This window comes from Staurois parvus, unplaced genomic scaffold, assembly GCF_062004578.1.
Source record: "Staurois parvus isolate SC_StPar_1 unplaced genomic scaffold, SC_StPar_1.0 ptg000422l, whole genome shotgun sequence".
In the NCBI taxonomy this organism is placed as follows: Eukaryota; Metazoa; Chordata; class Amphibia; order Anura; family Ranidae; genus Staurois; species Staurois parvus.
This window is the reverse complement of record NW_028318218.1, coordinates 3,239,383-3,252,467: the sequence shown is the minus strand read 5'-3', so window position 1 is coordinate 3,252,467 and position 13,085 is coordinate 3,239,383. Positions and strand designations below refer to the sequence as shown.

General features: G+C 41.9%; 1 protein-coding gene across 1 annotated transcript in view; it reads left to right on the top strand.

The window, feature by feature from the left end:
• The window catches only part of CFAP300 (cilia and flagella associated protein 300), a 44,114-nt gene that overhangs the window by 19,686 nt on the left and 11,343 nt on the right, over positions 1 to 13,085 (top strand). Inside the window, exons 3-4 of the mRNA XM_089687263.1 lie at positions 724 to 796; positions 8,694 to 8,860. Coding sequence (XP_089543389.1) covers positions 724 to 796; positions 8,694 to 8,860 — 240 coding nt within the window. The remainder of the gene's footprint in view (positions 1 to 723; positions 797 to 8,693; positions 8,861 to 13,085) is intronic.

Genomic DNA, 13,085 nt, shown 5'->3' with positions numbered 1-13,085 from the left:
TCGCCTGCCGGGACCTGCTGATTGACAGCCGAGGCTGCGAATGGCAGTGTGGGGCTCACACACGCGCCCCCGACCCGGAACTGCAAAATCACGTGTGTGTGTGTATATACACATGGTTTTGCGCCCCTGTGCCTGTATTTCGGCTATAGGGCGTCAGGAAGCAGTTAAAGTTACCCTGTTGTTATTATAGAAATACAAATAAAGTTGGTGCCTGAAAAGAAGACTGTAAATTCTCAACTTCCTTGCTGCCTGCACTGCTAAACACTGCCAGAAGTGTTGATATCCTGTGCCCCCACAGAGCTCATTGGTGTTTTGTAATGGTGTGGAGATCTGCTGTGTGTGTTGCCAGGGGCATACAATAGCTCAATATTCCTGGAAGTATTGGTTATCCCAGTAGACTTCAGGGTAAGACTGCTCAGCAATGGAGCCAGCTTGACAGCACGGGCAGAAAAAGAAGTACGTATTTACATTCTGCTTTTCAAGTACCACCTTTATTTGCAATTCTTTATTGTGGGCAGGGTAACTTAAATACGATAATTCAAAGAGCAGTGAAAACAGAAACCAACTTTTAGCAGTCAGACTACTGTAAGCTGACATATGGTTGGTTGCTAAAGTTTTCTATCAGCCACTATTTTTTGCATTACATAAATGTCCTTTGTGTTTGTTCTGCTTTTTAGTTTGGCATGAGATGGCACAGCATTAAAAAATTATCTTTATTTTCAGGCATTTTTCCAGGATCCAAATGTGGTTTCCCATTTAAAAGTTCTTTCCAGCTCAGGACAGTGGACTGCATTGGGTAATCTTGCTGTTATACCGTTTTAAATTTCTTGCTGATGTAAGGCTATAAGATGAGGGTTTGGGGATTCCAGGTAAATAAAATTGTTCCTTTGTTTATGACAGATCAGTTGTTTTACACCTACAATAATCCCTGAGACATTTATAGAGCGGATGGAGCAGATAAAAATATAAAATGCAAAACAGCTATTTGTAAAAACTAATGACACTTATTTTTTTCATTTGAGATCAGGGTTTCCCAAATAACGTTCCTCCAAAGGTTTTCTAGGGGTTCCTTGAGCAATGACCAATTTTTGCCTCTTGAAGTTCCCACTGAGATCAATGATCATTTTATCTGTAAGGGGGAAATTCTTCCCAATGACCAAAAGTGTAAGGAGCTTTCTTCTCACTGACCATCACACTAATGTACCATGAACTGTAGTAATAATAATTACTAATAAAATAATAATTTTTAGCAGGGGTTCCATAAGATCGGAAAGTTATTTAAAGGATTCCTTTGTGATGAAGAGGTTGAGAAAGTCTGGTTTGGAGAAAAGGATTTTTTTGCGTGTGACAGCTAGTAAAGCTTATTTATAATGTAGAGCAGATAACGTTATCCCCTCCTTGCTATGCACTGCTGTGCTACACAGCCTACAGTCCATCCCAATCATGAAAAATAAGGCTGCAGTGTGTAGCTGGTAAGGAGAGAGCTTTCCTTCTTTTTTTAATGTGCTGCACCACTTTCAGGACTCTGAAGCCAGTAGAGGCCTGAGCACATTTCTAAACCTCATTGCTGTGCATTTTTTTTTTCTTTTACAGAGTGGTGCAGCCATACTACTGTTTTTTAAAAGACTCCCATAGACAGCGTTGCAGACAAATGTTCCTTTTGTGGGTTTTTGGTAATATAGCAGATAGGGATGCACCGAAATTTCAGTGGCCGAAAACACCCCTTTCGGACCTAGGCCGAAATGAAAACACCGATACAGGTGTTGAAAAACCCCTGCCCCTTGTCGCTGCTGTCCAGCCGCTGCTGCCACCGGCCGCCGCTTGGTAGTACTCAGCCTTACCTAAGAAACCATCGATCGCAGTGCTAGGCATAGAGATGAGTGAAGGAGAGATGGTTGCTACTCTCTATGTCCTTGGAGTACTGGAGCAATGTCACTTCCCATTCTTCATTTTTTTTTTTTTAAAAGCACTAGATCATTGCTTTTTTTTTTTTCATTTAATGCTTTACATTGCAGAGGAGAGATGTGGGATCTTATTGGCCCCATATCTCTTCATAAAGAGGTCCTGTCATTAATTATTTCTATCACAGGGGATGCATGCATTCCTTATGATAAGAATAAAAGCGATTTAAAAATTTTTTTAAAGGAGCAATGCAAAAAAAAGAAAATTAAAATGTAAAAAAGTTGCCCCTGTCCCCCCACATACGTCCCCTCGCATACATAGGCCATGCCCACATATGTAAATGGTGTTCAAACCACTCAGGAGAGGTACCGCCACGAACGTCAGAGCAATAATTCTCGTACTAACCTCCTCTGTAACTTTACACTGCTAACCTGTAGAAATTTTTAAAGCATCACACATGGAGATTTTTTAAGTATCGCGGTTTCACGCCATTCCACGAGCGCACACGATTTTAATGCATGACATGTTGGGTACCTATTTACTCTCTGTAACATCCTCTTTAATATTTTACATCAAAATTGGGGTATATATATATATATATATATATATATATATATATATATATATATATATATTTTTTTTTAATCAGTGTATTTTTTTTCAAAAAAATATGTATTCATTTTTAAAAACTGCGCATTTTGGTTTCGGTTTTCGTCCAAGTGCATTTTGAAGTTTTCGGTGTCGGGACCAGAATTTTCATTTCGGTGCACCACTAATAGCAGATATTGGTGAAAAATACACTCTGATTCAGTAGTACGCTATCCCCCATCTACTTTCCTAAAAGTAGAAAGTTGCTTCTATTTTTTGGTAAAAAGCTTTCTTTTTTAGAATTTAGCATGCAAGTATTGACACAAATTGAATTCTGGAAACCATCAAGTAATATTACAGGATAAAATTCACTAGAAAACCAACACAAATATCTGGTTTCAAATTCTTCAATGGAAGCATAGTGGAATTAGAAGTTATAGTAGATAGTAAGAGAGGGAGGATTACTTGGTAGTAGTGTGTCGGTTGTGTTGTAGTTGTTGTCTATCATGGACGTTTATGACTTTGAACGCCTGTGTACATTGACACATGCACCCACTTGGGGATGGAAAAACAGCTTTGTCAGATTTGGAGTCTGTGGCCTTTGTTCCTGTTGGAATTCCAAAGCAGCTTGAAGCAGGTAAAAAGGGGGCAAAGTGGAGGTTGAATGCAGCTGTGAAGGTACACAGAGGCATTTCAGATTGATCACAATGAATTGGAATTCTGCCTTTGCCCATCTACACAAGCTCTTAATATAGCTAAATGGCATTTGGAGTCTGCTGCTTAACCACTTTCCGCCCACACTATAGTACAATGACGGGCGCAAGGTGGTTCTCTCGTTCTGATATGACGTCCTACCATTCTCACTGCGCATGTGCGGCTCAAGGAATGCGCAGCGTGGTGATCGCTGGTGCTCTGTGTCCCTCGGACACAGCGGATGACGGAAAGAGCCGAAGATGTCGGTTCGGTCATGTGATCAGCTGTGTCCAATCACAGCTGATCACATGTAAACACGGAAATGCTGGTTATCGGCATTTCTCTCCTCTCGAGCTGTCACGCTGACAGCTGGAGAGGAGAGGAGAGCCGGTAATCGGCTTTCTGCGGAGGGGACATGTACACTGATCATCAGGGCACTGATGATCAGTGTGCCCTGATGATCAGTGTGGCCCCAGGAGTGCCACCTGTCAGTGCCACATGCCAGTGCCCATCAGTGCCACGTGCCAGTGCCACATCAATGCCACATATCAGTGCATACCAGTGCACATCAATGCCACATATCAGTGCCCATCTGAGCTGCCTTTCAATGTCACCCATCAGTGCCAGTCAGTGCCACCTATCAATGCCATTCAGTGCCACCTATCAGTGCCAGTCAGTGCTGCCTAACAGTGCCATATATCAGTTAGTATTATACTGCACAGGGTTCCATTACGCAGGGTCCAGCGCCATATGGCTTTATTACAGGCAAAACCCTGAGGATTCTTCTACTTATCCAACAAGGCTCGAGTACCTTCCATTTTGGTTAACAGCTTCCCGAATGGATCCGATTACTGTCCCTGATTTTCTAATTGAACAGTTCTGGACCTTCAGGCATGCTCCAAGAGCACATGCAACACTTCAGTGAGGAGGATGTGTATAGGGCACATCGGTGGAAGATGCTGTAGCTGGAAAATTGTCAGCCAGTGATGGTGATGAGTTGGAACAAAGGCACTGGGCACCTCTTCTGAGAGTGTAGCAAACTCTGTATGTGAAGGAAGATGAGACAGGAAGGCACTTCTAAGTGTAGTATATCCAAATTCACTTTAATAATAATGGTTATAAACACTTACAGGATGGCAGTAAAAACAGGCTTCTTATTAAAGTCAACACTTCAGTGACCATCCACCTTACAGACACTGGCAAAAAAACTGAAATACTTCCTGGGTCTGAGGGATTATATAGGGGAGGACTCCCTCTCTGATTGGTTTGCCAGTGTCCATTCACCTATAGGTAACCTATAACCCACATAGTCATGAATAGCCTGCTCTGTATCCCGTGATGTACAATAAAGAAAAGTGCATTTCTTATTTTTTGTTGCAGGAGCCTGTAAATCATTGAACCAGCGATCAGCAGATCACTGGTGCCATGCAGGTCTCCTGTAGACCTGTCATTAGATCTGCTTGCCCGTACGGGATGTACTGTCACAGTTTCTCAACTCTGCATATTAAAAGAACCCATGTGCTGCTTTTACCAGGCTTGTAGGAGACGACAGGTAATATACCGTCCATCTCCTTTTTCTAGATGTTGCCTAAAAGGCAACTCCTCCACCATAAACCACTGGTGCCCATATATTATATACCAATCATCCGATGACTGGATTCTGCAGATTTGAGGGGTGATCAGAAGTACCTGTAACCTTAGAAGGTTTCTTTGGAGCTTTGAGGCACCTGCATTCATCTGACTGAGAACGTAACTCTTCTGTATTCTGCTATTAAAAGTACCTTGATTGCTCCCTGACAGATGGAGCTCACTTGTAGATTTGTTATGCTAGCTGTACACTGCTCACATTTTAATGGATTCTTGCTGCCAGCACCACCTGCTTAGCAAACGTAGATTGTATAATCGAAGGATCCAGGTGGAAAATTGTCGGCTGAACAGTGACTGCATCCAGCCATCCAGCAGTTACTGTTCAGATATTCAGACAGCTATGTATGTTGGCTGTTGTCAGAATACAAGAGGTTACTTCATCTAAACATAATTTCTCTCAATCAGCTTACGGAGCTGAAAAAAGAGTGTATGGCTAGCCATATGGAGGCTAGCCATATAGTCCATACACTTTTAGAATTTTGTTTGAAATTTGCATTTTCGGAATGATCATTAATTTTTCTAGCAGCTAGTGGGTTCAAAATGACGTTCATCTCTCTACTGCAATGATGAAAAAATTCAAAGGAGCAGGATGGATATTTTTTTCTTGAGTGAATTGCTTTGTATTTAGTTTTCGTTTGGGAAATGACATTCATTTCAAATTAGAATGTTAAAAGCAGGCAACATTTTGAAGTACTTTCAAATTACATTTGTTCAGACATCGAATGTACAAATAATTTTTATACAGAAGTTCATTCCAAAATCTGCTAGTGTGTAGCCAACCTTAGCTGATTGAGGTCATAGCAAACTTTCAATGGGGGTTCTGTTTCATTAACAAGCAGGATTAGAGTCAGAACCAGGGATTCCACCATTCATTGGAGCTGTCAAGGCCGCATATTGGACTTTATATCTAATAGTGGATGAAGTGCTCAGCCATGAGGGTAATAGACTAATTGAACTAAATATAAACAAATAAAATGTATATATATATAATAAAGTGACTAGTGCTCCAAATGAATGTGCAAACAAAGCAAAATAATAAAAAAAATAGATATAAATACAAAAATTCCAATACATAAATATTTATAAAGTGAAGGTGACTGGTGCTTCAAATCAATCAATGTGTGCAAACAAAGCAAACGACCAGTCTGCCACCCAGTGGATAAAAACTGGTAGTAAATGTACACACACTAAGTGTATGAAAAGTGACAAGTGCCCAAAACTATAATAATATATATATATATATATATATACACAAATCCACACATGATCACGTATATTAAATATGTATAAAAACTGTGGATAAATACAAAGTGAACAATCACTACCTAAAGTGACAAAAACTAAATATATATATTCGGTGGTATTTGATTGCCAGTGTGGTTTTTATTTTATGCACTATTAAAAAAAAAAAAAAAAAAAGACCGACAATTTTGTATAGTATGTATTCTGTTACATGTCTTTGCTAAAAAAAAAAAATTCTCAATACATGGAAATTAATTGGTTTACGTGAAAGTTATAGCTTCTACAAATGGTGCTATATATACTGGGATTTTTTTATTTTTTTTTAAACTAGTAATGGTGGCATTCATTGATTTATAGCGGGACTGCGGGGGGCATTCTTGACACTTGGGGGGGGGAACTGATTTGGTGTCACTAACATCCCCAATGACACCAATAGAGTGATCAGTGCTAATAAAAAGCACTGACACTGTACTAATGGCACTAGGCAGGAAGAGGTTAACGTGTGGCGATCAAAGGGTTAACTGTGTGCTGTTTTGCTGTGTTAGTGCTTTCAACTGTAAGCACACTGCTTTGCATGGCTGTGCTATGCAAAACCGTACAAAGCAGTGTGCAGGAGCTGATGGGAGAGAACTGTATTGCTTACATACAGTTCTCTCCCTCTGTCGGTATTGCTTGGCGATCACCGTGTGCCGGCGAGAAACCACCGGCCGGGACCCGATGATTGACAGACGAGACCGCGAATAGCATTGCGGGTAGGGCACGCACGCCCTTTACCTGGAAATGCAAAATCACGTATATATACATGATTTTGCGCACCCGTGCCGCCCTGTAGCAGTATATCTTCTATAGGGTGGCGGAAAAGCGGTTAAATAAAGATAGAATTTTTTTTTAAATATGTTGGCAGGTCTTTGCTGAGATAGAGCAAGGTATTTAAACTTGCATTAATATTTAAGTTTTTAATGATCATGAGAGTTCTTTAACCTCCCTGGCGGTATGATTATTTCAGATTTTTGGTGCTGAAAGCGGTACCATTTTTTTGCATGGAAATATGTATTTTTTTTATTGTAGGCTGTAATTTTTAGGAAAAACTCACTGAAATCTGTCCGAACAAGAGTCTAGTAAACATCCCGGGTATGATAAAATTTGAAACACAAAATCATAAATTATAATTTAATAAATAATCATAAAAATAATAAAAAATTTAATTCAATAATATAATCAAACCAAAAACACTGAAATGTGAAATAGAGCGCCAAGTTCGCACATTGCTGAGCTCAGTCGCAAAATCGTTTTCAGTTTCTGATGACGAATTTCCCCCACGAATCATTATCACTCAATTCTGTAAGTGGTTCTGATTTACTATCGCTGTTCTCTAGCTGATCTAAACCGCTTTTGACCTAAAGGGACACTTTTTGGATGCCATGGACATTTCTCAGTTTCCAGGCAGAAAGAACAGACAAAATGCAGGCAGGGCGCAGGACAAAGCACTAGGGACAATATGTATGTGAAATAGGTTGAAACAGCAATGTTTTACTGTGTAAAATGAAAAAAAAAAAAATGACATTTTTTAAAATTTTTAAATTTCCCGCCGCCGGCGGCGTCGGCGCCCGTACGTCCCGACGTCACAGGGACAGGACACAGAAGCCGGATGCTGGCATCGGCCGGAGGAGATGGCCGGGGACGCTGCAGGGGACACATCGTGGGAGCGCAGGGTAAGGTAAGTGAAGAACACATACCGGAGCAGCGCCGCATGGTATTCCCAAGTGTAGCTCGGGGTTACCGCTTTTGGTACTGAAATGTTACCCCGAGCTACACTCGGGAATACCGCCAGGGAGGTTAATGGCGTATTTTAAAATATAATTGATAACACATTAACGCCTCCCTCTTTCTGTACGTGATTACAAGAAGGTGCTTAAATTGTGATTGTGAATTTTTCGCATGTATTATAAACAAGCAAGCAAAAAGGGATTTGTCTTACAGTATTACCTGTAGATCAGCAAAAGGGAGTGGGGTGGGCTTCATTATACTGTACTGAGATGAAAAATAGAAACCCTTAGCAGGTAGGCTGTGATTCCTCTATAACATTAAATACTTAAATTAGAACTATGGCCTCCCCTTAAATGATATGTACTGCAGCCCTGCAGTATACCTAAGTGCATAAGCACTTACAGGTTTCTTTTAGTCCCTCTTCAGAGTCTTCAAAGTCCAAAGGTTGTGGCTCTGTCAGGAAGGGTAAAAGGGAAGATGTTTGTTTACTTTATGAGACTTTTGCTCTTCTAAGTGCCTGAGTCCTGATTATAGCTAAATCTAAAATAAAAGGTGGAGATTTACTAAAACTGGTGCCCTCAAAATCTGGTGCAGCTGTGCATAATAGCCTGTCGGCTTCTAACTTCAGCTTGTTCAATTAAGCTTGGGCAATGAAACCTGGAAGCTGATTGGCTTCTATGCAGAGCAGCACCAGATTTTGCACTCTCCAGTTTTAGTAAATAACCCCCAATGAGTCTCCTCAAAGAAACTAAAGTTATTTTTTTTATTATTGAGCAATAAATGTTCTCAATACTTGTAACAGTTATTTTCAGCTTATTAGGTGTTGCTATATAAAAGTCTGTTTATTTTTCAAGGAAGCAAAGTTGAAAAGGTTGATGTAAAAGAAGTCCCTTGTACTCAGCTGTCAATGTCATTATTTGACTGTCTGTATGCAGAAAATATTGTCAGGGAAAGCGGATATATCTCCAAATGTCTTGATGAATATGTTGGTGACTTCATTATCTCAGATGAACTTCGTAAAGTAAGTGTAGAATCGGATACCTATTTAAAGTCCAACTGTCTGAATGTTTAACATCTGTACCCCCGCATATTATGATTTGTAACTGATATTTGCTAGGTATGCCATACATTTTTTGTTTTAATGCACCCCTGTCCTGCCCAGACCAGGCCACATCTGCCTACAACAACTATTTATCATCCTCCCTGGACGCACTTGCTCCTCTCTCTACTCGCAGAATCAGGCCTCGCCTGTCACAACCCTGTCAAACAGATGACACCAGAAGTCTCAAGAGACGCAGCCGTGCACTTGAGCGAGCGTGGCATAAAACTAAATCCCTGCAAGACTTTACCCTCTACAAATCCGCCCTTCTCAAATACAACTCCAGCCTCCACACTGCTAAACAAACTTGCTACAACACTCATCAAGACCCTCTCATTCAATCCTCGTCAACTCTTTTCTACTCTTAATGCCTTACTCCACCCCCCCCCCCCCCCACTACCTCTGCCCTCCAACTTACTTACTGCACAGTAGACTGCCAGTCATTTCAAGAACAAGATCGACACAATTCGTGATGAGATCTCCAGTGTCAAGCTTCCTTCTCCAACCAACATTCCAGGTCCAACACCACACTCAACACTCTCCTCCTTCAATCCTGTTACCACCGAGGAAGTTACGGAACACCTTTTCAAGTCACACTTCACCACCTGTCCCCTTACGATTATTGCAGCCTCCTTCTGGCTCTATCCTAAACTCTAACCCGCATCTTCAACCTCTCGCTCTTCATGGGCACCTTTCCCTCCCCGCTTAAACATGCAGTGGTTACCCCCATACTTAAAAGAAAAAAAATCCTCGCTGGACCCCACCTGTTTGAATAACTTAAGGCTCATTTCCCTTCTCCCGCTTGCCTCCAAGCTTCTCGAGCACCTTGTTTACAACCGTATCAACTGCTTCTTCACCAACAGCCTTCTTGATCCTCTATAGGCTGGCTTCCGCCCACATCATTCCACTGAAACTCCCCTTCTAAAACTCACTAACAACCTACTAACTGCTAAAACCAATGGCCATTACTCCATACTCCTACTCCTAGACCTTTCCGCTGCCTTTAACACTGTTGACCACTCACTCCTCCTCAGTAAACTCCACTCCATTGGCCTTCATGACTCTTTCTCCTGGTTCTCCTGTTACCTTTCTCAGCACACTTTCAGCTTCACATACAACTCTTCTTCCGCTCCTCTTCCTCTTCCCATTGGGGTACCCCAAGGCTCTGTCCTTGGGCCTTTCCTTTTCTCTCTCTATGCCTCCTCCCTGGGCCAATTGATAACCTCCCATGGCTTCCAATACCACCTCTATGCTGATGACACCCAGATCTATCTCTCCACTCGCCAGCTCACCCCCTCAATCTCCTCATGTATCACAAATCTACTAAGCGACATATCCGTATGTCACACCGCTACCTTAAATTCAATCTTTCCAAAACCGAGCTTGTAATATTTCCTCCCCCCCGATCCCCCACTCATGACTTTACCATTAAGATCAACAGCACAACCATTGGTCCTTCCCCCTCATGCCAGGGTGCTAGGTGAAATCCTAGACCCTGATCTCTCCTTTGGGCCCCACATCCAATCACTGGCCAAATTCTGCCACCTCAGCATCTGCAAAATTTCCAAAATCCGCTCTCTTCTGACCAATGACACCACAAAACAGTCTATTATGAATGCTGCTGCTAGACTCGTACACCTTACCAACCGATCAGCGACTGCTGCCCCTTTGCCAATCCCTTCATTGGCTTCCACTAACCCAACGTATAAAATTCAAAGTACTAACCACAACTTACAAAGCCATCCCCAACACTGCCCCTAGGTACATCACCAACCTCACCCACAGATATCGCCCAAATCATCTGCTCCGGTCCTCCTGAGACATCTTGCTCTCTAGCTTCCTCATCACCTCCTCCCACGCTCGCCTCCAGGACTTCTCCAGAGCCTCTTCCATCCTCTGGAACTCCCTACCGCAGGGCCCAGTCAGCCCCCACCCTGTCTGCCTTTTAGGTGATCTTTGAAAACTCACTTATTCAGGGAAGCCTACCCCACCTCCACCTAAGAACTGTACCTACATCAGATGATTGCCTACAGCTATCACCTTTTTGTTCTACCTCCCCCTTCCTTTAGATTGTAAGCGCCACGAGCAGGGCCCTGCTATTATTTCTGAACTGAAATGTATTGTAATTGTAATCTCCCTTTTATATTGTAAAGCACTGCGCAAACTGTTGGTGCTATATAAATCCTGTATAATAATAATCATAATAAGTCGCTGCTTTCTGCTCTTCCCCTCCAGTGCTCTGTGCTGGCATAGCTGAGTAACCGATAACCAGGGGGTATGTCTGGCTGGCATTGTTATTGATTGCTAATTAGTTTACTAGGGCTAAAGCTGGCCACACACTAATAGAATTTCTTTCGTAAATTTTCATTGTGAGAACATTTTTCGATTCCTTAATCATTCATGGTATAGATGATTGATTTTGATCATAGCGATGAGAGAATTTTCAGGAGCAGAATGGAATTTTTTTTTCTTGAATGAAAAAGTTTCTAACTGGTTTTCATTTGGGAAATTTCTATTCACTGCAACATCAAAGGTTAGAAGCAAATGATGTTTGACGTACTTTTGAACAACATTCATCAAGTCTCCATTAACATTATTGATTGTACTGACAAGATTGTTTCCAGTGTATGGCCAGCTTTACTCTGGTACCTATTGGAGACGTATGGAGAGCTACATTTTCAAAGTCTTACCTCCAGCGTTCTGGTTACATCCTGTAACTAGAACATTGGAGGTAAGACTTTGAAAATGTAGCTTGTTCATAAAATATTGTTTCAGGACATGTTCCCTTGCACCTTTTGGAATAGTTTGGCTATTCTGAGGGAGCAAAAGGGGGAGACTGGTTTCCATCCGCAGAATATACAGCTAAGTTCTAGAATCAGTAGCGTAGATACAGAACTATACATCTAAAAAAAACTCTACATTATGTTAATACCTCTGCCAGGTTTAACTGTGCACCCTATGCTTTGTAAAGGGTTGTCCTTTATTTTGCCATTTCCTGGGGTAGACACAGCTAGCCTTAATATTTTTGCTGCTTCGAACAAACACTGGCAGACATAAGCATAGAAAACATGATCCGAATCCTTACCCATTTAGCATGTTCTGCGTTGTTTAAAGTACAACTGAATGAGAGATGTTTTTCTTTTTTGATAGCGTAAGGTCTCAAGGGTTTTTTTTTTTCCCCTTTTTTTTGCCATCTGTGTCCCATTGGTGAGATTCCCCTATACTTCCTGTCTCACAGATACAACAGGGAAAAATTGAGGAAAATTCTTGACAGTCACCAGAATCACCAGAACTAATGTCCCCTTTGGAAGAGTTCCTCTCTATTACTTTTCTGGTGACCACTATTCAACATTTGGGATTTACTTTCACTTTTGGTGATAATGGTCACCAGAAGAAATAGAGAGGATGAAACCCCCCTACTCTTTTACACTTTTGGTTGTGGGGTGGTAAAACAGGCAGTTAAGTTATGTTTTCAAGCCCCACCTCCCTCCCTTTCCTAGGTGCACAGTTAGCCATACTGGGATATATACATGCTGCAGCCACGATGCCATGCATTGTGGAGCAGAGAAAACCACCCCCCCATGGCATTTGGTGGTTAGTACCACCTGCCAAACACGACCCATTAAAGTTAATGGATTGCAGTGGTGGTGCTGGCTTTAAAGAGGTTAAAACATACAGTGAGGAGGTGACATTACGCCTTCTGAATTCATTAAATAGAGACACAGGGACATAAACAAGTTTTTTTTGCCCACACAATGTTCTTCTAAAACTGCAGATGGCTACGTGTCCAGTTGGTACTAATGAAAGGATAAGTTCACCTTTTGACCAAATATGATAAATGCACATTGTTGTGCAGGTTGTTAATTGCAAGAGAGAAGGAGAGAAGCGCCTCTAAGTGCAATATGACTCTTTATCCATGGTGAAGAGCTGTCATCTGTGTGGGGTGTGGAGAGGGCAGTGTGGTGGCTGGAGGGGAACAGCTGTGAGGCCAGCCGGAGTGCACGTCCTCCCTCAGAGCCGGGTGGAACGTACGCTGGAATTTAGCGTCGGCGTGGCCGTGATGACGTCAGATACCCAAGGTGCACTGTGACGCGTTTCGGAGCATGCGCTGGCCGTGGAAGGCGGAAGTGTGCTCCTTTTTCAAGAA